The 27032-nt window shown below is 31.5% G+C and overlaps 2 protein-coding genes across 2 annotated transcripts; both read right to left on the bottom strand.

The window, feature by feature from the left end:
• Positions 1 to 51: 51 nt before the first annotated feature.
• Positions 52 to 20457, bottom strand: LOC130441720 (uncharacterized). Its single transcript, XM_056775503.1, has 15 exons — positions 20325 to 20457; positions 19566 to 19705; positions 18520 to 18823; positions 15064 to 15280; positions 13960 to 14119; positions 13604 to 13900; positions 12018 to 12263; positions 10823 to 11093; positions 7994 to 8133; positions 6722 to 7025; positions 5625 to 5841; positions 4943 to 5102; positions 3114 to 3410; positions 2060 to 2305; positions 52 to 348 (listed from the first exon to the last, which is right to left on the bottom strand). Exons 1-15 carry the CDS (start codon positions 20341 to 20343, stop codon positions 76 to 78), a joined length of 3291 nt encoding a protein of 1096 aa, XP_056631481.1. The 5' UTR covers positions 20344 to 20457; the 3' UTR covers positions 52 to 75.
• Positions 20458 to 21536: 1079 nt separating this feature from the next.
• LOC130441943 (protein PFC0760c-like) lies at positions 21537 to 24870 on the bottom strand. The gene is made up of 3 exons (XM_056775858.1): positions 24634 to 24870; positions 22747 to 23994; positions 21537 to 21920 (listed from the first exon to the last, which is right to left on the bottom strand). Exons 1-3 carry the CDS (start codon positions 24636 to 24638, stop codon positions 21839 to 21841), a joined length of 1335 nt encoding a protein of 444 aa, XP_056631836.1. The 5' UTR covers positions 24639 to 24870; the 3' UTR covers positions 21537 to 21838.
• Positions 24871 to 27032: the final 2162 nt, after the last annotated feature.

Raw genomic sequence — 27032 nt, 5'->3', positions numbered from 1 at the left:
AATGTATGCTATAGCAGATCTACATCTATTACTAATAAATTAGTCATAAAATCGTTTGTAATGTTTATTTATTTCTCAAATATCTCCATTCAGTACCATAGATTTTAATAGAACTCTTTTAATTTTTCCAGATGGAGTCATTGGAAAACTATTAACTATTTTAATGCCCCCCCTGAGCTTCATTCGATCCGGTACACGTTTCGCTACAAAATTTACAATATCATCTTCATCGATAATTCCAAGATATGATTCATTTGGTATTATAATTGCCATTGGATGATCGCCATCTTCATCATGAGGTTTGCCTATTACAATTGCCTGCGACACTGCTGGATATTTCTCTACAATCTATATAATAATAACACATAAATGTCACATAATTTATACAAATATATTATATACAAATAATTGAATAAGTTTAACAATGTTCTGTAGTAAAATATGTATATAACAATAATGTCTCGTTAGTATGATAATAAGTAATCGTCTTCATATATTGAAGATAAACTAAAACCTATACACTTTTTTACTAATTTTCGCACAATTGAACTTCTTATCCCTAAATGCACTTTCGGCAGAAAATTTCACAACTAAATCTTAACTAATAAACTAAAAAGAGCTATAAGGAGAAGGCCATTTGTCTCTACTTACCTCTTCTTATATTTAACAATATCAGTGCTTTCAAATGTATTCGAAAATTTATAATTTAATATATTTTTTAACAATTTTATACTTATTCACATTTATTTCATGATTATGACCGACAAAGACCCGATTTTTCTATCTGTGCATATATTAAATGAGCTATGTGCTCTTCAGACCGGAGATTAACAAACCTATTAGTCTGCCCGATATTTATACCTTTGTATTTATGAAACTAGATGTAATGATTGTAACAAGCACTATATTGGGTAGACTAAGATGTCTTGTGAATGATCAGTTTAAAACGTATCAACATCATCAAAAATATAAACAAGCACACTGCCAGTCAAAGTAGTAGAATGAATATAAATAAAGTAAAATTGTCTTGTCCCGATTTTGATCTTTACGACTGAGATTCAGAAGTGCTACGTTTGATCGGTGCTTCTCTACAGCATTGAAGGCTGGACATTGAAGACGACCGCGATTAACAAGTTGGAGGCTTTCAAGATGTGGCTGCACCTTGGACGGCTAGATTGCAAAACGAAGAAATTCTGAGACGCATCGGCAGACAACGTGATATATTTGAATTAATTAAGAAGAGAAAAACGGCGTACCTAGGACACATTATGCGAAATATCAATTTTTGAACCTCCTGAAGGTAAAATTTAAAGAAAAGGAGGGGTCGGAAGGAAGAAAATATCTTGGCTGTGAAACATACAGGCAGTGGACAAGAATACACGATATACAATCCTTAATACACATCGTAAGAAATAGAAGAAGAAGAATGTAAAATTGATGAATACATTTGAACGCATTGAGATTGTTAAATGTAAGAAGAAATAACTAAGCAAAAATGACCTATTCCTTTCTATTTAGTTTATTAGTTATGAATTGAATGTTAAATTCCCCGACAGAGTGTTTTTCTCTATGGAATTCTCTTCACGGTAGTAAATTGGTTTTAGTTCACCTTAACTTTTAGACAATAACTTGGTTATCGAAACGCGCGTCAGCAGTGTAATTATGAGTGTAAACACTGTGTTCAGTATGAATATTACTAACGGTTCTAAAAATTCCAAGTTAAGCGTCATCGTAGACCACATTTAAACGAGTGACTTTTTGATCATTTTCAAATAAAAAAAAACGAGTAGCACACGAGAGAAATCATCAATTTTGGTCTTTGATTTTTCGTCTTTGATTCCTAAACTAGTAGTAGTACTTGAAACCCAATTTATACTTCTTTCAATATAAAAGGTGCTACATGCTAGTTTATATTTGACCATTTCTCTAATTTTGCCACGATGTTGTAATAAATAATATCCTTTGTCGTCAACCAATCACCCGAGTCAAAAGGTTCGGATTATTTCTTAATTTTAGAACAGACAAATTCTTTCATTTCAGATGATTTATTTGTACCTACCTTTTCTAACATGGCTGGGGCTACATGCCACGATTTGTATTTAAGCATTTCCTTAATTCTATCGACTATGTAAAAAAAACCGTCTTCGTCGTAATAACATACATCGCCTGTTCTCAACCAACCATTCGTATCAAAAGAATCGGAACAGTCTCGGTTAAAAAAACCGTTCATGATTGATTTTGTTTTGAATCTAAGTTCTCCTTGTTCGTTGGGACCACATGTCTTTTCAGTATCTACATTTACAACCTATGAAATTTATTATTTTATTTATTATTTTTACGTAAACTTAACCCTTGAATCGTTTGCAATGCACCTATATTTTCAACAATGTTGCTGGCAGTATAATTTGAAAAACTATGCTTCATTTTTAATTTTTCCAAAAATTCCAAAATTTAAAAACATGTAAGATAACACGCAAGAGATTACATACAATTTCTTACCATGTTAGATTATTGCGCATGATTAAGTTAGTGCGTGGTTAGCCATTCCGCAATGCTATTGCATAATTGCTACCACTAACTAAAACTTAACCATTTCTCATCTGTGTGGCTGTAAGTCCACCACAATAAAAAATAAGGTAAATAAGTTTTATCGAGATACATTACATTATCCATTGCAATAGAACGATTTATGAAAATGGCCCTCTAGGACACAGATTATACTTCTATTTTTCATTTTATAATTATGTTATTTAACTATAGAAAATGAGTTATGCAGTCCGTTAGATGCCTTCGTATTGCAAAATACTAGTTTTATATATCGCCTGAAAATGATTTGTTTGTTTACGAATTTATTAATAACTATAACAAATTGAAAGATAAACAAGAAGGCTATCAACTGCCTCAAAGTTACAATTAGAAATATCTAGAAGATTAGCTAGTATCAGGTCTGAACCTAGATATAATATAATTTCTTGTATTGGAATTTCTAAATTATTCACTTTGAAGTCTAATTCCTTTTTAGTTATCTATGTATATGGCAACATCATTGAATTTCTATTAAAATTTTTTTATCTTAATGAACAACAATTGAAAACGAGATAACATATACTTACTTTACACATAATATTAGGTAAAAGCATGCCGATAGAGTTGGGTTTGTTATGTATATACAAAGTTTGTTTAACGTTATTTACATCAATCCATGTAGCACATCCTGCAATTTCTGTTTGTCCGTATGGTTGAGAAATAATAGTTCCAGGTAACATATCCCTAATTTTGGAAAAATATGCCTCTGGCATTGGCGCACCGGAAATTGAAAGGGTTATCAGGTTACTAGTATCAATATTTTTCGGACGACCAGCTTTCACTAATGATATTCCGTAAGGGGGCGGTAAAAAGATATCAGTTACCTGTCAATAAATAAATGAAGGGAATTGCATTTCATTTTCTTAATGTTTAGTTTACGTTAATTGAGTGGTGGTACTGTGGTACTCAATTAATACCACAGACCTAATAACACAAGAGACAAAATACTTTATTGATTAAATGCATCAAAAGGCGATCTAACATTGTGAACAACTAATGAGTGCAAAAAGGAGAGGGTTATCTTTGTCAGATTAGAGTCGTTTCCGGCTGCAGAATAAGTACCTTCTCATGCCGCCAGTGGTGTACTGATTATCGACCAATTTTACCATAAATAAAACATTTTGTAGTTATTTTATAAAATATTTTGTTTTTTTTAATATTTCGATCATGCTAATGAAATAATCTTATGTCGAGAATAGGCTAGTTGACTAAATTTGAGAACGGTTAATGATTTTCTATTATATCTATTTTATTTCAAAAAAAACTATATTTAAAAAAAGCAATATTTATATTACGTATTTTGTATCTAGAAATAACAATTTAGATTTCCCTCGAAAACGCTGAATAGTGTCATGTCGTCTTGAATGACGTCATGGCATGCAAAACAAAATTGTTCACATCAACTGTCAATTGTAAACGGTTTTCTAAAAATGAATCCCCATTTTACAAGTATAATGCCTCAGTGTAAAGTATGTTCCAAACAATCAACCCACACGGGAAAAGTGGTTAACACTTGCTAGTAGGAATGACGCTCATTGTTTATCAATGTCAACATATAGAAGAGTGTATGTTTGTGAAAATCATTTCTGTGTAAGTACTACACATAATATTATCTACCTAGGTAATGTAAATTTAAAATAAAACTAATGTATTTTGTCAAAGAATATTAAAATACAAAATACTAAAAATGTAAAACAGTATGGAGTACCCTGCTCTGTTGTATGAAAACGTCAACAGCAACAATGATGTCTAGTGTGACATAATACTTTTTGATTGGTAGTCGCAGTCACGTGACTTAATACTTACTTTCATCGAACTTTTTCTCTTAAAACATTAATAATCATTGATTTTTAAGAGGAATAGACTGTTTTTTTCTTACCTACGTCCCTTCATTTATAATTAGAAACTCTAAACCAAGAAATTCGGTATTGCGTAACCTAGATATCTACTTTAAAAAAAATCTCGAAGATAATTCCTTGATTAAAAATCATATAGGAAATATACACACTACATATCATTTTTTCTGACCAACAAAAATATCCAAGAAACTGGTACTAATAATATGAGGTAAAAAAATATTTCAATAATAGTAACAACGAAAATAGCCCGCCTAAATTTGAATTCTTGTGTTATTAGGTCTGTGTTGAATATTAATTCAAAATATCATAGTTTAAGTAGTTATTATTTTCTTCTCCACCTTTCTAGCAAGTATTTTTCAGGTTGGTACACTTCACTCAATTCACTCATATACATTGAAACCAATCCGGTTGAATATAATAGAGTCATTGAAACTATTTGTATCTCTGTGATTCACTATTCTAAATAATCTGATTTTAGTAATGAGAATTGATTTTACCTTATACTTATCAAGTAAATGCCAACATTGTTGAGGATCAAATTTTGAGACCATGAGATTCGCTGCTCCTATTTTATATGATGCAGTTAAAGACATTATTCTTGTTATCCAATAAAATGAAGCATACGATAAATATACTCTGTTCATATTATTCGTGAATCTACAATAGAAGAATGTTAATGTCAAAGTTATGAGCTTTTTTCATTGAGTACTTTCAAATTTGATTGACCACTTTAGGGTTATACTGAACACACTTTTTACACCAACACTCACAAACCTTCAATCTCTGAAGACGATAACTTGGTTATCGAAACGCGCGCGAGTAATCGTGAGTGTTGGTGTAGTGGTAGGTTAAACAGTTTGTTCAGTATAAATATTACCAACGGATCCAGAAATTCTAACTTAGTCACTTTAGGATTATTCCATTTGAGTTGTTTTGTTAATTGTTTGTTAATTTCAAAAATAAAAGAAAAATTAGAACCGAAGTCACTCGTCACTTGCTTCGTTGTTGGTTTGTGAGTGAATCCACAGTTTTGATTTGAATTTTGTGTACTCAACTACTTATAACAACTATGTTGGAAAGTACTATATCTTTATAAACGGTTACATTTCTCTCAATAACCTTATTCTTTTATAAAAATTAAAACAATTCAATAAATTTTCTAGTTATCCGATTATTTACATTAAATTAGCTGCTTGTGACATTAAAGCGTAATGACTCAACATAATTCCTTTGGGGAAACCAGTCGTACCGCTACTCATCAGAATCACTGCTGTATCAAATATATTATCAACTTGTTTCGGTTCAAATGTATCTTCATCTGGATGAGGTTTCAAAAAACTTGAAAATGTTTTGTATTGATCTGATTCTCCGATAACTATTATTTCTGCTTCAATTCCTATAAATGAAATGATTAAAATATAATGGAAATATTCCGAAATTATTAAAAATGTTATTATATGTATTAGTTGAAATTTCAGCGAACATAAACAGCTAAATAATATGAGGAAATTTAGTCTCACTTCATTTAAACTAGCAGCGTAGGAGTGTAAGCAATGGATAAGACTTGGGTACATTTTTACGTTCCAGAAACAAAGCCACAATCAATGGAATGGCGACACTCTGGTTCTCCAAGACCTAAGAAGTTTCGTGTCCAAAAATCTGCTGGAAACGTTCTTGCTTCAGTTTTTTGGGATTGCCATGGAGTAATGATGATTGATTTCTTTGATAAGGGTAGAACAATAACTGGAGATTACTATTCGATATTACTGATCACTCTACGGGAAAAAATTAAAGAAAAAAGACGCGGAGAGTTATCCAAAGGTATTTTGTTTTTGCAGGACAACGCCCCTGCACACAAATCTCATGTTGCCATGTAAAAAATTTGTGATTTAAGGTTTGAATTACTAGAACACCCCCCTTATTCCACAGATTTGGCTATCATCTCTTTCCTCAACTGAAAAAAAAGGTCGTAAATTTTCTTCCAACGAGAAGGTAATAAAAGCTGTGGAGGTCTGATATGCAGAGCAAGAAGAAACATTTTTTTGAAAGGTCTAGAGACGTTGCAGGTTCGCTGTAATAAATGTATCCAATTAAGAAGAGAATATGTTGAGTAATAAAATATTTGTTGCCAGGAGAAGTCATTCACAACTTCCAGTTCTCAGAGTCCGTGGTAGTAATTGACAATGCTGTTCTTGAAGTTAAGGTCTAAGAGTCCTTATCATCTGGTTCTGTTATTTGCAAGTATCCATCTTTGTAATCATCTTTTAACGACTTACCTGCATTTTGCATTGAAGTTTCTATTTTATTAACAACTTCAGGTATAACGAAAACCATTTTCGGTCTGACTTCTTGTAATAAATGATTAAAATCTAAAATTGACAACGTCGGATCTAAAGTAGATACCATTACATTTAGAAATAGACTTGATATGTAGGCAACAACAGTGAACTGATTGTTGTTTGAACATATAAGAATGACATCTTCTTTTGTCAAATTTCTATTATTCAGATGAAGAGCAGCTCTAACACAACGTTCCAAAATTTCTTCGTATGTATCTTCTTTTTCCGTATCAGCAATAAACTAAAATAGATGGAAGATATTCGCTATTTATACACCTTTGTTTGTGTATATACCATAACATGAATTCAACAATCGTTTAAGAATCACTTGGGGATATACAAACAACAGTAATGATAATCTTACAAGGACGATAAAAACAAGAATTTACAAGAAAACGTACTGAAAAGTAGTTAAGCAATACTTATTATGACGGATGATCATGGGGATTGAGAGATCTGTTACAAATGACCGGCAGGATCTATCAATATTCAAAGGAGCTGATCAAAAATCAAATTTCAAAGCAAAATCTTCAATAAACAAAAAAACGGAAGTCAAAAGATCGTTTTCAGTGTCTATTCTCTCAATAACTATGGACATTTTGAATCAACCTTATATGCTCGGGAAAAACAAGAAAATTTTTGGTATCTATATTCAGGGTGTCCTGCATGTGATATCAGACATGAATACGTTACGAAAGCATATCATAACTGAGACAATCGGTAACAAAAATCTGCCCCAACATAAACTAGAAACATAATGAATCAATGATGTTGACTATCGATTAGACAAAGTGACAGAAGGTTTGTGACAACAAAAAATAATGATTTGTAAAATTGTTCATTAATGACATGGAAATAGCCATTCGAAAAACCTTATTGTTACTTTAGATGAAGAAATTGTTGGATATCAACCATTCATCAAATATACTTATGCAGGCGATCATTTTTTGGGGAAGATAATTAATAAAAGAAAAACTAAAAAGATGATAGTAGATTTGAACAAGAAGCCATTGTAGAATATTTTATTTTCAAAATGTATATATGAAGTCAATTTAAAATATTTTTCGAACTAACTTTAAACAGTATTATTTTAGTGACATTCGCCTATATTATTACATTGTATAATATTATATTTGGACTAATAGAGAAATTTATATACACAAATAACAAGATGTGTTTTTAAATTAAACTAATTTCTTCAATACATACTTGCGCAATCTTATTACTATGTTTTCGCATGTATTTGAAAAAATGAAACCCCAAGCCACGTTCCTCTAATTCAAAATCTAAAGGTTTGAAGAATATATGATTTTCTTCATCTGCTGCATATTCTGTCCTCAATTGTAAATCTATGATAGGAAAATAATATTTTTTAGTTAGAATGGAATATTTTTGATCCTTTTGATAATAATATTATTTAAAATCAACTAAAAACATATGTTCTCTTAAAAAATTCACTATCTGGTGTTCAATATGTCCTTAAGAGCGACTGAAAATTCTAATGTTCTAATTGAAAGCTATGAAGAAGTAACCAAGAGAATTCACAAAAAAAAAAAAAATAATTCATTATCCGATACTTTTATGTAACAACCTGTAACTATAGAATTCCCTCATGCGTAATGAGAAAATCTGAACGAAGAATTACAATTGAAAATCAAAATAAAAAAATTCTGGTTAGTTAATGGAGATCTTGAAATATAGACCAAACACAATATTAAAAAACTGCAGTCATTTTTTTTATTAATGTTATTAAGATACGTTCATTCTACGATATTTTATTCATTTTTTTTTATTACTTTCTATTAGTTTAATGTTATACATAAAGTGCTCGGATTCACCACAAAAATTGACGTTTAATTGGTGAAAATTTCGAAAATGAATATTGTGATATCGACTCGACAGACGTGTGGTGTGGATGCGAAACAAATCGTGGTAAAGTAAGCCAATAAATTTTTGCATTTATTTTTAATTTCATATATAAATTGAAATAGGTAATCAATGCTAACTTACCTTTAATTACGTGAAGCATTCTGATATCTTACAACAAATAATACTCAGAGTTATTACAAATTATGTCAATGTTCTGAAAAGAATCTCCACTCTACGGATATCGATGTTTTGAGGTCAAATAAACAGTTAATGATTTGCAACAATTTATACGCTCAACTCTGATTCTTATCAGATAAAGAACATATTAACAAAAAAATTATAACCAATTAAAAAATGATAATGACTAAAAATAGATTATAAAAATTGCTTACATAGAGAAATATAATATTTAAGAACTTTCACTCATAGTGGAATACCAACAGAGAATTTGCAAATAAATGAAAAATAGTTTATGCTGAACTAACCTTGCTTGTTTAAGAAATGTCGATGTTTAAAAACAAACATATCTCAAATTGGGAAGAAAAGATACAGTAGTCGTATTATTTGAATAATTTAGAAGATATTGAACGTTTGGCATCCTAATCGATCTGAATTGATATATTAGAATGTCAGTGATTTTTCAAAATATACAATATTTTTTTATGAAAAGAGAAATTTTAAAAATCTGGGTATCTTAAGACATGTAAAGACATCAGTGAAAATAACTCTTTTTTCATAGTGTTCAGATTTTTGGAATTTGATTGATAACGATATTTAAAGCATCTTAAACGATTTTTATAACTTTTCAACGTAAGTATCACCATTTAACCGATTTATAAACTAGCGTTCGTAACCTTTTTGAGTACATTTGTTAATAGATTCTATACGCACGTTTAAGTTTTTTATTAAATTCAGTAGTATATAAAAAATAAAAGGAAAACATCTCAGCATTCACATTGTTGTTGTATGTTTTTTCTTATCATAAGAATATTTTCTTTCATTTTCTATTTAGGTGAATGTTTGTTCTCTATTTATTATTTAATATATTGTTGTTAAGGTCTGAAATCAAAGTGTTACCCGCTCCCGATTCCCCGGTTTACAATAGGAAAAGTATGTTCAGTCCAGAGACCCTCGACCAGGTTTAGTTGGAACACAGAGTAACCCGTCCAGGCAGTTTTAAGCCTTGACCAACAACAAAGTTTCCATAGGAAGCTTAGTAAACCTTAGAGATCCCTTTTCGCTCGGACTAACAGCCCACTCTTTCTTAATTGAAGGGTAACAGATATATCTTATGTCTTAAATTTGAGGTTAAAAGGAAGGAAGCAGTTATTTCTCACTCAAACAGCTTCTGAGATAACGCATCATATTTAAATTACTTTTTTTTGATTTACTAAACGGCTGAACATTAAACTACAGTTAGAAGAATAAGATATTATTAAGTATTATAATGTTTTTCGTATTTTTCATATATTTATACTCTTTCTATTCGCGGGGTGAATTAATAAACACTTTCTCTTACGTTCTTAATTTATTTACACACATACAATACCCTTAAATTATAATAATTTACTTATAGATATCACTTAAATAATTTCTGCGATTACTTTCACTAATTCGTTCACTACGACTATTTATTTAAACCTAACTCACTGCGTTTACCCAAATCATTTATATACCTAAATAAAATTTTACAAAGCTCTAGAACAAAAAGAGATACATAAATATACTTTCCTAGAAATTATTTAGAAGAAATACTGTGCATAAACTGCCGGTTACTAGCAAAATTATATACAAATGAACATCAAATCAGTTCCGTAATTTAGAAAAAAAGAAAAAACGCCGCGCGAATTCGCCGAATTAAAATTCCATAGTGGATGGACAGGGTTGGTCTAGAGAACTTTTTTGTAACAGATGGTTGATTTCTGATGGTGCTATTATAGGATTCTTTTCCTCTGCACAACTTGGGTGTGTTAAATTTTCCTAAATGGGGATGTTCCGCGTGCGAGGTTCCAGTGGTATGTTACATATGATATCCGCAAACAAGATTCTTCTGGAAGCTGGATCATGTGAATTAAAAAAAAAAAAAATAATACGCATGTATGCTATTGCAAAACTACATCTATTCTTAATAAATTGATTATAAAATTTATATATTTTCGTTCGTTTCTTAAATCTCCCCATTTAGTATCATTTTTTTTAATAAAACTCTTTTAATTTTTCCCGAAGGAGTCATTGGAAAACTATTAACAATTTTAATACCCCCCCTGAGTTTCATTCGATCCGGTACACGTTCTTCTACAAAGTTAATAACATCATCTTCATCGATAACTTCCAAATAAGATTCATTTGGTATTATAACTGCCATTGGATGATCGCCATCTTCATCATGAGGTTTGCCTATCACAACTACTTGCGAAACTGCTGGATGATTCACTAAAATCTAATAATTAAATTTTAACATATTTTTACCAACTTCTAAACGTTGATAACACCTCAACAAATAAATGTTGTTATTAATCTGTAAGATATAAATAATGTAGTAATTTAAATTATAAATGAAACTGGTTTGTTTATTAATAAAAAATGTTTTGAATACTCGCAGTACAACAATTTTGTGAATGTTGGGGAATGTTAACAATCAAAATTGTTACTTCTGAAGCGATGAAGGTCATACACAGTGTGAAGAAAATGAAATTTGGATAGGGCTGGCGTTCTTGGGTATATTATTGGACCTTTAATAATTAAAAAGATCTAGCTAATGAACTGTACTAACATTTGATATAAGATACAATAGATACCTAGTTGGCAAGAAGATCTTGTTAATGCCAATCGGATGGAATTCTACCACGTTACTTTCATCCCGTTAGACAGTGTAAAAGAAGTACTAGAATCACCACTACGATATCCCGACTTAGTACCTCTAGATATAAAAAGTATAACAGCTGTGCGTAGAGAAGTTTTTCGAACTATTAGAAAAAAAAAAAATGGTGAGTAGAACTCAATATTTGGAAAATAACGTTTAAAAATTTCGTACATTCAATGAAACAACATATTTTTCATTATTTTTGTATGGATTCATATGCGGTGTACAAAATTGATAAAAATTAAAATCGAGAATTTGTTATTTTTGAAAAGGTACTAGCACTAAAATAACTTATCTGTCGTCTACCACTTCCATATGAATGTCAATTTCAGCAATAATTCAATTGAAACATTCTACGTAAAAAACATTGATAATTGTTGCGAAATACGCGACACTTTATTATCTTAACTATGATTTTGTTAGTTTTGTGAACAAATCTCGACTGGTAATTTCTTTAGAACAAAATAATTATTCCATTTCAGGAGCTCGTTTTGTACAAACCTTTTCTAACATAGCTGGGGCTACATGCCACGATTTGTATTTGAGCATTTCTTTAATTCTATCAACTATGTAGAAACATCCGTCTTCGTCATAATAACAAACATCCCCTGTTTTCAACCAACCGTTTTTATCAAAAGAATCGGAATAGTCTTGATTATAGAAACCATTCATAATCATTTTTGACTTCAATCTGAGTTCCCCTTGTTCATTGGGTCCACATGTTTTTTCGGTATCTACATTTACGACCTGCAATTGTGGGTTGCTTAAGACCGCTTGACATGACAATACAATGTGCAATGCAATGCATACGCAATATTTATTGATCAAAATCATGCGCAGATGATGTTCATCTGATTGTTTCATGTAAGATCTTGACATTATCGGTTTTGTGCCATTTTTCTGGCATCTAGTTAATTTTGCCTTAACACATCAGCTGACTTTCGTAAAAATAGCTTTGTACAAAATATTAGATAAAATTTGAGGTTAGGAATTTGTTAACTTTTACACTTTACAGAGACTTGCATGCAATTTCTTGCACGTTGTATTGCATGATGTCAAGCGGCCTTACTTATTATATTGGTGCGTTCCTACGGGACGTGAATTACACTTTCGTGAAAAACGTTTCTTTGGGAACATACAGTTCTTAAATTTTTTTTTCGTAATTATTTGCGTCCGACTTGAACTTGGACAAATCAAAATTGTTTGGTTTCAAATGCTTGAGAAGCCAAGATGTGAAGTTTAAAATTTAAAAGCAATGAAGATGTTGAAATGTGATTTGAAACTCTCTAAAATGTATTCAAATTGAGATTAAGTCATACGTATAATGTTTCTAAAATTATCTGGAAAATTGCTTTTTAATTCTGTATCAACCAATTTTGATGCTCCTTAAACTTTTCTTCGCAGTATTCATTTTCTAATAATGAAGTTTCATTTTTCGGTTTTTGGTCATTATGTCTACACAATCAATATGTTTCACTTATATGTATATTGCATAAGAAAGAACTCATATCGGCAGAGCTTTTATCAACTAGCTCTCGTGAATCACATCCCTTGGGGGCGCACCATTTTTTTTTTTTTATATATTAGAATCATATTCAGTCCAATATTGTTAATACAGAATCTTGGGAATATTTATTCTTAAAACTATATAACATATTTGTAGAAATTAATAACTAAAAGTCAAGATGTATCAGTTTAGCTTTCACCCTGAAGCATATGGATATTTAAGTGTTTTTTCTGTATTGAAGATAATTTATGGCAAATAGAATGGTTTTATTTCATTTTCCAAACATTTTATAATGTAGTATCAGCAAAGCAAAGCAATTAAGCCTTCATATCACGTCAAAATTTATCCATTGAGAAGATTATAGAAACACTACTAAAATGTTACCAAAATAATACCACCCTAGAAACTTTTAAGCTCCATTGTATGCTATTGTTGTTTATTGTAGAATACATGAAAAGGTAAATAATATAAAATATTTTTGTTCAGTCATAAAACATCTAAGATTATTATCAAAAAGTAAAATGAGCTCATAAATCATTCAACTCAAATAATACCAGCAGGAACTTGTTTACTTACTTACCTTACACATAACATTAGGTATCGGTAGACCAACAGAATTGGGTTTTTTGTGCAAATACAAAATTTGTTTAACATCGTTCACGTCAAACCAATTTCCAGCTCCAGAAATTTCCGTTTGTCCGTATGCTTGATAAATAAAAGCACCTGGTAGTAAATCTCTAAGTTCTAAGATATATTCTTGCGGGAGTATAGCACCACCAGTTACGAAAGTTAATAAATTGCTAGTATCAATGTTGTCCGGACGACCAGCTTTTATTAAAGATATTGCGCCAGAAGGCGGGAGAAAAAGATTGGTTACCTATTAAAAAACTGGATTCAATTTCTATGAAATTAAGGGAAGGTAGATAGAAAAATTACCTTATACTTATCAAGTAGAAGCCAACATTCTTGAGGATCAAATTTTGATACCATAACATTAGCCGCTCCGATCTGGTACGTAGCAACCAAGAACATCATTCTTGTTATCCAATAGAGCGAAGCATAAGACAAATAAATCTTGTTTATATTATTTGATAGTCTAAAAGACGAAAGGAATTAATAGGGTGGTTAACTTTTAAGTTTCTATCAACGAACAATATTTGCAAACATTGACGTTTGTTATTATGAAGTCAGAGGTAATTTAGAAATGGTGTAAATTTTTGATAGTATGCGCAAAAATTCAACAGTGATAAATGTCGAAAAGGTCAGCCAAAATCAGTTTTGATTCCGTGAAATATCGATGCTGTGGGCAACATGATTAAAGAAGATTTATATGTGATTTACAGATGGATAGAAGCGTCTCTTGAACTTTCAGTTTTGAGGAAGATATCTTCTAGATGGATTTTGCATGCCAGATCTTCCAAAGAACGTCAAAAAACTGATTATCCGAAGAACAGTAGAAAATCTATAACCTAATAAATAAGACCAAATCAGCTGATCCACCAAATCCAAATTTAGAAAACCAAATCGAAATTATCACTAAAAAACTCAAGAAACACTTATATAAAAAACCAAGAAATTTGTGAAAACTATATAATTGATTCATGTACGATTAAAATAGACAAAAAATCAGATTGAATATCGTAAAACTGAGATCCATGAGAAAAAATTGTTCGTGGGAAAGATGAAACCAGAAACCAAATATTTCAAGAAAAATAATAACTAGAAAGAAAACTGTGTGATAAAGATTAATAAAATGGTTGAAATACCAATGGATTTTAAAAAATATTCTAAACAAGAAAAGTATAAAAGACGAATAACTATGATGATGCTCAATATTAGTCCACGGGATTAAGTTATTTGAAAGAAAACCAAAATAATGGTCAAACTCTCAAGTGATTAAAAAGCAGAATAGAAATGACGAAAGAGAAAAGCATATAGCACTTTCATCACTTTGTGCAACAGAAAATTGTGGAATTAGATAGAAGCTTTAATTAAATGATTAGGTCAAGATTCTATACTATATTTTATGATAGTATTTACATTGTAACAGCTGCTTGGGCCATTAAAGCGTAATGAGAAATCATAATTCCTTTCGGCAGACCAGTAGTGCCGCTACTGAATAAAATAACTGCTGTATCAAATACGTTTTCTACAGGTTTGGGTTCAAATGTTTCTTCATCCGGATGAGGTTCCAAGAAACTTGAAAATTCTGTGTACACATCCGATTTTCCTATAAGTATTATTTCTGTGTTGATTCCTAAAAATTGAATATTATATAAGGAAAAATGTTTAGCCTGTACGCTGGGTACATTAATCTAGAACCACCAATCCATCTATCTGAATGTACTGTTTGACAGAGAGGAAAGAGAGCGTTTATTTAATTTCTTTATTTTAATGGTTTAATATAGCATGTCACCTTAGATGTTTATCTCCGAAATTTTCAAGTTATGAAAGGGGATGAAGGAAAAAACTTGTTTTTGATGGTTTTGCAAAACTGGGATTCACAATAATAGGTGAGAAAATTGGTATGCTGGATCTCAAAAATATTAGATTGGATTCGACCGTATTCGGAATTCATAAACAAATTCTGCACAAAATGAAGAAGACACCGACAATTTCGAACTCTAGTTTCACAAGGTTTTTAAAAATAATTTTCCGAAGAAAGCACTTCATTTATATACGTAGATAAATGTTGAAAATAAGCAATTTAAAAAATTTGAAACCAGAGAATAATTTTTTCTTCATTAAAGCTGATGTAATTCTTATCATTTTCCCACATTTATTCTTCTTGAACTGTTCGATGTTTCTCGAGGGCACCATGGAGTATGACGTCTTTTCGAAATCACTCTATCTAGAAAGATTTTTTTCACAACCACCATGGATCCATTTGATGTGTAACTGGACCAATTATTGCAACATAGCGTTCGGTATTAACAGTTAATATTATGCCCGGCGCTTTTCCATAGCAAAAAGGGCCAATTAATTCTCTGCCCTATATTGCTGCCCATACTGTTATTTTAAGACTTTGCAGAGCTTTCTGGTTCTTGAGTTTCTGACTCTCATTGTTCGTAAAGACAAATTTTACGGTTCAAAAATTGGGGTGGAAATAGGGCTTCTAAGAAAAAAGAATATTATCTAAATGGGAAAATCGACTAACTTGTGAATCATTGTAAATAAATATCACATAATAACTTTTTTGTTTCATGTATATATATATATATATATATATATATATATATATATATATATATATATATATATATATATATATATATATTATAATCGGGTTAAAACGGTCTTCGCCGTCTTCCGATTCCCAGTTTCCATTTTTCTCGATCTTCCCAAAGATCTTCTTCCAATCCTCTCTCTCGAATATCCTTCTCGATACCTTCTCTCCAACTTAATCTTGGTCTTCCTCTCTTTCTTCTTCCTTGTGGTGCCCAATTTAAAATTTGTTTGGGTATGCGGTCTTCAGGCATTCTTTGGACATGTCCGTACCATCTTAACTGTTTCACCCTAATGTCTTCCGTAATCGTGTGTTGCACCTTCATGATCTCCCTGATTTTGTCGTTTCTTATTTTTTCCAGTCTTGATATTCCTGCCGCGCGTCTCCAATAATCCATTTCTGTGGTTTCAAGCATTTTGACTGTTTTTTTCTTTTAGGCCAGACTTCGCTACTATGTTTTGTTATACTTTTTATTATGCTATTGTATATTCGATGTTTGTTTTCCTTGGATACTTGTTTGTCCCACAATATACTATTTAGTTGTCTTATTGCTTGTCTTCCTTGGTTATTTCTTTGTGCATTGCTTCATCTAATCTTCCATCATTAGTGATAATCATGCTTAGGTATTTGTATTTTGTACAATGACTTATTTTTTGTTGTGTTTCTTCAAGTATTAAATTTTGTTGTTCTCCTCCAATACACATATACTTCGTTTTACTAAAATTTACTTCTAGACCCCATTTCCTGTATTCCTCTACTAGCTTTCTTGTCATATATTCTAAGTCTTCGTAGTCCTGTGTCAAGATTATTTGGTCATCTGCAAAACACAGGGTATATAGTGTGGAATCGATTAGTGGAATGCCCATGTTCTTACATTTCCTTTTCCAGTGTGCTAGTGCGTGTTCCAGGTATATCTTGAAGAGTGTGGGTGACAGACAGCATCCTTGTTTCAACCCCTTATTGATGGAGAATTCTTTTGAGACCTTGTTTCCTATTTTTACTTGTGATTTACTGTTTTCATAAAGCTTTTGTACTGCTTTTATTAGGGCCGCATTTATATTTGTTCTTTCCAAGGTATCCCATAGTTTTGTTTGCGGTACGCTGTCATATGCTTTTTTAAGGTCAACATACAAAAGGTGGAGTTCTTGATTTTTGGCGGTTTTCTTATCAATTATTTGCGAAATCGTAAATAAATGATCAATAGCCGACCTCCCCGCTCTGAAGCCTGCCTGTTCTTCTGCCTCCATGTTGCAATATTCCTGTTCGATTTTATTTTTTATGATTTTTCCATAAATTCTGGATATTGTACACAGCACTGTAAGTCCCCGGTAGTTGTCGCAATTTTCTCTGTCCCCTTTTTTATATATTGTAGTCATATAAGATGTTTTCCACTCTTGGGGTAGCGCTTCACCATTTATACACTTCTGGAAAAGCATTTGCAGATGAGAAAAAAGTTTTTCAGTGCCATTTTTAATTAACTCTGGTGCTATTTGACCCGGGTCTGGAGATTTTCGATTCTTTAGTGACTGACAAACGTCTTTTACTTCTTTAATTGTAATTCTAAGCGGAGATGTGATGATGTTTATATTGTCCTGTTTTTGATTTTTGACCTCTGGTCTTGTTTCTGTAAACAATTTAGAGAAGTACTCATCCCATTTTTCTAATGTTATTGGCGATATAAGATTATTTGATCTATCTTCTCGAAGAGATTTTAAGGTTTTCCAACTTTCTGTGTTTCTGCTGCCTCCTAGGTAGGTGTTTATTTGAGTGCAGGTCTTTTCCCATGTCTCGTTTTTCTTTTTTGTTATAGCTTTTCTTACTTTTGTCTGTGCTTCTTTAAAATTTCTTTTATCATTATCATTTTTCGTGCATAGAAACTTGGAGAACTTTACTTTCTTATCGTTTATGAGATCCTCAATTTCCTTGTCCCACCAGTACGTTCTTGGTCTTCTAGTGTTATCGGATCTTCCCAGGGCTTCTTCCGCTGCAGCAATCATGCTTCTTTTGATAAAGCTGTAGTGTTGTTCCGGATTGTCAAAATTTTCCTGTACCAGTTTTCCATCTAGACGTTTTTGATATAAGTTCTTTACACTTTCCTCTTGTAAGCTATTTAGATTGAATCTATTAATTTTTATTTCAAATGCTGAATGTTTCATGTACGATGCATATTCTGAACGTATTTATTGTTACAAATATGAAGATTTTGCCAAAAACGAGTATATTTTAAATAATTTCTTTGTATATAAATATCAGCGTTAGTAATCACTTACCTGCATTTTGTAACGAAGCTTCCACCATTTCAACCACTTCTGGTATGATAAAAATAACTTTGGGCTTGACCTCTTTTAATAAATAATCAAAATCTAAACATGACAACGTTGGATCTAAAGTAGCTACATGTACATTTAGAAATAGACTTGCTATAAAGGGAACAACGGTAAATTGATTGTTGGTTGAACAAATAACTATAATATCATCTCTTGTTAAATTTCTACTACTAAGATGTAGGGCAGTTCTGATACAACGTTCTAAAACTTGGTGGTAAGTATCTTCTTGTTCTGTATCAGCAATGTACTGAAATACCAAAATTTTTTATACCAATACCAATCGCTTGAGACTGGAAGTAGGATTTTCACAAGAAAATTTAAACCCCTAGATTCAATATTAGAGTATAGTTGGATAAAATTTCAGTAGACTTTAATGGAGACAAACATTAAAAGATGGAACGATCAACCAGACGTTTAGCTAGTGAGCTACGAATCAATAGGGAATCGGGTAGAAAAATTGTATCCCAACAAAACGTTGTTGAAACCAGAACTAAGATGACGTCGAATTTTCCTGCAAGCGCAATCACACACCTCAAATATTTCAAATACATTTGCTCATGCTCATGCTCATGCAGTTATATGAACAAAAGTCATCATAACTGAGTTAAGATAAAAAAGAAAAAGAACAAAAGAACATGGAGATGTAGTTAGCACCTGATCACTGTAAACTTAACCTCATTGAAGTTATCTGAGGATAAACGAAAGAAAATATCGGTAGAAATAATACAAGTGATCGTCAACTATTATGTAATTAGTGACTTGAAAAACGCTATAAACTCTGTAATAGCAAAGAGAATAATAGAAGAAGTTATTATTTATGTTGGAAATGATGTCGAGGAAAACGACTAAATTATTTAGGTAGAAAGTGACTAATTATTATGATTAAAGGTTCGAGTTAATGTTGTATTATAAATCTGTTTAGTTAACAAAAAAATTTTTATTTTCATAGAATTCAATTTCTACAAATAAGATTTTGTTGAAATACATACTTGTGCTACCAAATTACTATGTCGTTGCATGTATTTATAAAAATGATATCCCAAACCACGTTCTTCATAATCAATATCTGAATGTTTATAAAATATATGATTTTCCTCATCTGCTGCATATTCTGTGCTGAATTGTAAATCTATAATAGTAAGGAAAATTACTTTTTGATATATCGAACCAACAATGTATATTTGAAAGTTATTTCAAAATATAGCGGTTATACATTCAAACACAAATTTAATTCAGAATAATTCTCTTTTTAAGCCCAATAATATCACATAAAATAATATCGCATATAAGAAGATATATGTCAATCTTTCTATACCAAACTTTCTTATATCTGTCTCCACCTCTTGTCTTTATTTTTTTTCTCTTTCCCTCTTTTCTTGCTCTTGATAACTTTTATGATAATCTATTTTTAGTCATTTGGTGGACGTGTCCCAGTCATCTAACTCTTCGTGCCCTTATTACCTGGGCAATTGATGATTGATCTTATTAACCATTATTTCTTTATTTGTTCTTCTTCTACAGCCCCTTTTATCAGATTGAATTGCTCCAAAAATGTTTCTCAATGTTTTCCCAGCCAGTGTATTTGCAGCCACATTCGATAATATCCATAGTTTACAGCAGTGGTTTACTATTGGATGAATATCTATTTTATAAACTATTATTTACTGATCTTGATAATATCTAGGAATTTAACACTGCTATAAGCAGATACTTAAGAAAATTAAAGAGTTTTTATAGCACGTACTCACCTTCAATTACGTTAACCATTCTAATATACTAACTTTTACAAACTTTTTTAATATAATGACGGACCGTTTCAAGTTAGTTTCATACAAAAAATATTAAATTGCATGTTTTGAACGACTAAAATGGAGAAAATTCTACAATTCGATACTTATCCATTTTTAAATAACATTGATTCTAAGGTACACTGAAATAAAATGCAAATTCAAATCAAATTAACCTGACAAGCATTTTTTTTCCGCTATTTATTTAATCTGATATGGAAACGCAATTTCATGGATACAGTAAATTCAATTCGAAATGCCTAAAACAAATAAAAGTGCAAAGTAATCAGTCTCGATAGTACCTAACTATTTTCTAGAATTTTCAATTATAAGAGAACTAATATTTATTGGAAAAGGAAAGTTACGATCAATCAAAGAAATGTATAAATTAGATTCAAGTCAATGTTGATCGTTTTTTACGACATTAACGGTATCGTGATGACTGAATGGGCTCCAGAGGGTCAGACCAGATTTGTCAGTCTTGGCAACAGTGCGAGAACGAGTCCTTAAAATACGGCGCCGATGTTGCACCTGGACAACGCCCATAACGCGCTATTTGTGAAGCAATATTTGACAAGTAAGCGCACCCCAGTCCTCGACTACCCGCCGTACTCACCAGATTTGGCACCGCGCGACTTTTTTTGGTTCCGAAGATAAAATCTGCTGTGAAAGGGACCCGATTTGAGTCGATGGCAGAGCTCCTAAAGGCGCTCACCAAAGAAGACTTCCAGCACTGCTTCGATCAATGTAAAAAACTTATGGAAATGTGTGTGGCGAGGGGAGGGGAGTATATTGAAGGGGAGCATTCGAATGTAAAATAATTTTTATAATAAAACCCTTTTTCGTAACCAGTCTTGTTATTTAATAGCCAGACCTCGTATTTGAAACATCATAATTGGTTTTTATAAATGCCTCTGCCAAAGGAAGGTGTGTAAGATTACAAATATTGAGAATATACGATTAATAACCATTTTTCGTAAAGTTCAACCTTGAAATTACTAGAAAGTAATAGCTGGAACCAATAAAAACCAAAACTCAATAATTCCCGAAGTTGTAATCGCAAAATCAGGCAAAATCTATGACAAAATTTTTTGTCATAGATTAAAAAACCTTTTCGACTCTCTTTCATATTCATACTCAGTTTAATTTATGGTACGTTATTTAAAAAAACGGTTATAATTCAAGATTAATCTTTATTGCTTTCAAATGAATGGACTATAACAATAATTAATAAGAGTAATTAATACTTATATACATCTATATATATTTTTTCTAATAAAAAGTATATTTTTGGTTATTACACTTTGGAAATTCGATAATTATTATTTAAAATCACAGACACTGTCATTTTTTGTTTTGGTATTGGGTAATGTAGAATTGAACTACTATCAATTATAAGTAAAAAATTTTTTATGTATAACTTGTCCAATATTTTTTGTTGAACGTATTTCCACTATCTTTTTTTCTACAGAAATTCAATAATCTTCTTCATCGGTATTAAAATGAAATCTTTTTGGAGGACCATCTTCATTCGAGTCCGTATCAGCGTCGTCATCTCTGTAAGTGGAATAATCTCTGTTAATCAGAAAAAGACTGCTATGGATATAAATAAAAATAACTGCCAATATTCAGGAATGATTTATATTAAAGAAAGGCTTGTTTTGAACGATGCAGAGCCCAATTTGTACATATTGAAAGCAAAAATACTAATTTTTAAATTGGATAAGGCTATACCCCATTATCTTTAACAGCCCTCGGAAGAGGGATTCATTGTATCACATGCCTTTTGTTTCCAATCACCTATTCAGAAAGATGTCCCTTATACTTTGAGGACACCGGTAGTGTACACATGACAGCACATTTCGCTCGCTCGTTTGCTCTTTCATAACCTCTGAAACCAGAATGTCCAGGGGCTATCATCACTTCCCTAGTACCTCAAGAGCTTATTGATTGTCACAGCAGATTCCTCCCGAACTTTCTGAATGAACTATAGCAATCATGCATGATTGATAAATAGATCATTGTTTAAATAATTTTTATTTTGTACCGCCCAGGACTTTCGCGTGGCATCTATTAGAGTCTATCGAGACGAGTCTTGGGGAACGGAGGCGATAGGAGTGCTAGCCATCCACACTCTCGATTGATTTTATTCACATCGTTCTTTGACTCGAATCTGAGAGCTGACACGGAGCAGAGCGACAGGATGCCGAGCGCCATGTCTACTCACTTGTTTAGACTCGAGGAGAGTGTGGATCGGGCATGATAAATCTTATGGATACTATTAAATTGATTAATTGAAGAATAAAATTTGAGATCGTATAATATTGAAATTAAATGGAAACCAATTGAATAGTTTTTTATCGAATTCATAATAAGTACTTACTGAAATTTTCTTTTCTTCAGCCTGTGGATTTTTCTTAGAAAACTGTCATCTTTATTAGTAGGATTTTTATTTTTCTCGTGACGATATTTCTTTATACTGATAATTTTTTTCTTACGTGAAAACTTTTCATTTTCTTCGTTACTGAAATCCTCTTCACTGTCACTATCGACCATTCGGTTTTCTGGTTTTCGCTTTTTATCTTCTTTAGACGTGTCATCGTTGTCTTTATCTTCTTTAGCATCTCTTTCATTATTTTCATCAAAATAACTTTCATTATTATCGTCATTATTATCTTCACTTTCATTTTGTTCTTTATCTTCGTTGTCATTAGTCTGCTCATCATCAGTTTCAACTGTAGCAAATTCCGATGATTCCTCACTTTCTGTTAAAAGCTTAAGCCCACTAGTATTTACAGTATTTTTTTGCTTTTGCTTATTATTTCTATAATTAATTCCGTCAGAATTATTGCTATCTTGTTTTTTAAATTTTACTTGTTTTCTCATTTTACCTTCAATAGCTTTAACATTTCTGTTGTATTCTTGTTCCGCTGAATTTTCATCTAAATCATCATTATCATACTTCAATTTATTTTTGGTATATTTTTTAGTTATCATTTGATCTTTTTTCTTTCCTTTCTCTCTATTTTTCTCTTCATTCTTCCTTCTTATTTTCCTGACTTCTATATTATACTTTTCGTCTTTCATATTATTATATTCTAGTACATAATTTTTCGCGAACTTTCTATCATTATCTTGATTAGAATCTTCACTTGAATCATATTTCTTTATATAGTTTTTCTTTTTATATTTATTGTCATCTCTGTCTTGCTTTTTATTATATTTATTTCTTATGGAATTAGAGCTGCCATCATCTTCTGTATTTTCACTACTTTCATCGATAATTTGTTCAACATTTTTTTTATTTCCCTCATATCGATTACTCCCTTCTTTTTTGTTTTTTGGTTCTCTATATCCTTCTTTTTCATTGTATTTATTTCGGTATTTAGCTTTGTTAAACTGCTTACTATATTTTGAAAATGTTTCATGGTGGTCTTCGTCGTTATCATATCGATCGTAATTTTGAAATTTTTTACACTCTTTTCCATTACAAACTTGTTTTTGAGCATCTCTATCTGTAGCAGTCAATGATTCTACATCTCTCACATCCAATTCATACTTTTTGGTTTTTTTATTTTGAGCAGAAACTACGACCAATGCACTCACCAAAACTAGAATATTTACAAAAAACCTAGAAAAATTAATATTTTCAGATTATCAGAATAATTTTGCTTAGGAGACAATTCAAACTGTCTTTTATAAATAGTTCAATAAAGTGAGTAAGCACGAATTCAAAAAGTGCCATGGCCATGGCGGGACATTGAAGGTTGCGTGTAATGTATATTTGACCAATCATGTATCTACATATATGTTTAAAAGAAAAGAAAGAGCAATCGTCTTTCTGGGTTTTTCTAGATGAGCCAAAGTCAAATTTATTTGCAGAAGAAGCATATCAGACAAAATAATTGCGTTGAAATAACTTAAAAAAAGAGACATTATGATAATTCAATCTTTCACACATTTGATTTTTATCAGTGAGATGTGCAAGTTAATGGTTCATCCATCATACAGCCCTGATTGTGCACATAGTGACTTTTATTTCTTCACTTATTCGCCGGATCTTGTACCGTGCGATTTCTTTCTTAGAGATTCCGCATTAGAAGGAACAAGATTTGAGACTGATGAAGATGTAAAAGAAGACCGACAAATGAGCTTAAATTGGAAAAGACTTCCAGTACTAAATGGAAGAATTAGAAATGAAGCAGCAGTCTCTTTATTTAGAGGCACATCTCGTATATACAGTAATAATAGGTGTTAATATTATCCTTACCTCATTGTCTTAAGAAACTAACAAACTAGAAACCGGAAGATACTTTTTAAGTGAATTACAAATTTGATCATTTTTTAAGTGATACTATTGACAATCTATTAAAGCACGTGTTTATTATTTATCATTCTGTCGCGAGCCAATATTATTCATACGAATGATGTGTGAATTCAGATAAACTGATATGAAAAATCATTTTCAAAAAATTATTGCTGACGTAGGTCACATGGCGAGCGATATGTGTTAAATAATTTTATCCAGACTATTACTTTCCTTTACTCTTTACGAGCATTAAAATGAAATGGTGTTCACTATATTTTTAAAATCTGGCACGTTTAAGTTGGCATTTCAGTGGCGTAACGGCTTTATAAATTATCTTTTATAAGAAAACGTTTTAATATATCGGTTCTTAGCTTAAACTAAATAGATCCCCTATAAACCTAGATAGTATCAGTTTAAAGGTCAGTCAAATTTTGAAATGCTCACAAAAATTTATGAATTGCCCCATCTATCTCATCATCCGTTGGTGGAACGTCTTCAAGCTGAATAACAACCAAAAGTATGAGACGAGGCTGACTCAAGAACAAGTTACAGCAAAATGATGCACCACATCAGTTTGCTGTAACTGTTCTATTTTACTAATTCTGTACTAAGAAAAGAAACTGCATACATTACTTTTTCAATAGATTTATGCTTTTTCGTTCTTGTTGTTCTTGGTGAATCCTCGTGAATCCACAAACGGTTCTCCTAGCGAGTAGGAATATCATCACTTGTTATTGCGTTACGTTTCCTCCACGAAGCCTTTTGGAAATAGTTAAGCATATGCTGCGCCCAACAGGCAACAACTTTTTTCACATGAAAATGATCATTTAAACTTGAATTAACTGTTACGGATCCAATCCCTACATAGGTGCATCTTGGATCTTCTTCTATAAGACGGAAATTAGGATTTACCAGCAAGTGTTTCATCACCTATCGATACGCGTCCCCTTTGATAATTGGAACCAAATGCGCGCTGCAACCTCTCATGACTTTGTTTTGCTTAAACAGACTTTAAAATCATAACAGATCATAGGGCGTACTTGTTCTCTTAACAAATTTATTTTTCGATAAGAAATCGCATATACAACTATTAACTCTGTGGTAGCAGCGACCCAATTGCAGCCAGATCATACTTGTTCAGAATGGTGGTTGTAGCTCTAACTTCTCTAGTTCAATAAAATATATGGAGTAACCCTCGAATTCTGTCAATAAATTAAGATTTTTATTGGTAAAATCTTCTATGAAAAAATATACTTCAACTTTGCATTTCAGTTTGTCAAGCAAAAAAAAGAGATTTACTTCTTAACGATCTAGATATCTCGGATACCAATAAATTTCTAGATAATAATTTTCTATAATAAGCTACCAAAAAAATCGAGACTTTGTATGAGAAGATTTTCACAATATTAATGAAATAATTGCTGTGTTGTGAACATTTTGTAGCTTTAAAAATTTTCACAGACAAGTCGCCAGTGGAATCTATTAAATTTCCATGAATGTTTTTGTTTTTTTGCTATTCTTATGTCGAAATGCAAAAATAAATTCGGAATAGTTTACTTTTATTTCAAATTGATGAATTGGTAACGTCGTAGCCGTTGACACAAGTAGATAAAACGCCGTTGAATTAGTAAAAAGTGTCGAAATTGTAGAAATTCTTTATAACAGATTTTATTACGGATTTAACAAAAGAGTACTAGAAAAGTGGAGAAAAAGTAAACATTTACTTTCGCTCATTAACTATGAAGTTAATTTGACTGTTTTTTTGTATAGCAACATATTCACGAAGACTATTTTCTTATGTGAGAAAAATATTTTGAAACGAACACTGATACGGCAAAATTAAATGCATGGTTGATGATAACCCTAACACTTGTGTGTCTTGAAAACTATAAATGTTGATTATAACATTTATTCCAAAACTGGATATATTATATCAGGTTTGTTCTTGGTAGCTGCACAGGCAGAATTATTTCAGGAAGTGTACACTAAAGCGTTCTTTTTAGCAGAACCAGCACTAGTGTCGTTGTTCTTAGTAACAGTGCAAGAGAACTACTCCACCCAGTTGACTACACTGCTTGCACTGCGTCTAGAGTCAGTTCTGCAAATCTTCGACATCGGACGAATGTAAAATATCAAAAAGTTCTAAAACGTTTCTCATTATTGTTAATACTACAAGGCCAGAATCACATCAAATAACCTCAAATACAACAATCAACAAATGCTCCATTACTTTCTGCACTGAATCGTTCTTTGTACTCGATCGAACTGATTCTTTACACTCATGAATTGGTCTGCACTGATCCAGTTCTGTACAGTTTCAGTGCAGCTACCAAGAGTAAACCTATATTATCAGATTTCTT

Source organism: Diorhabda sublineata, chromosome 3 (assembly GCF_026230105.1).
Source record: "Diorhabda sublineata isolate icDioSubl1.1 chromosome 3, icDioSubl1.1, whole genome shotgun sequence".
Taxonomy (NCBI): Eukaryota; Metazoa; Arthropoda; class Insecta; order Coleoptera; family Chrysomelidae; genus Diorhabda; species Diorhabda sublineata.
The sequence above is the reverse complement of the archived record's forward strand: the minus strand, read 5'-3'. Positions and strand labels throughout refer to the sequence as shown.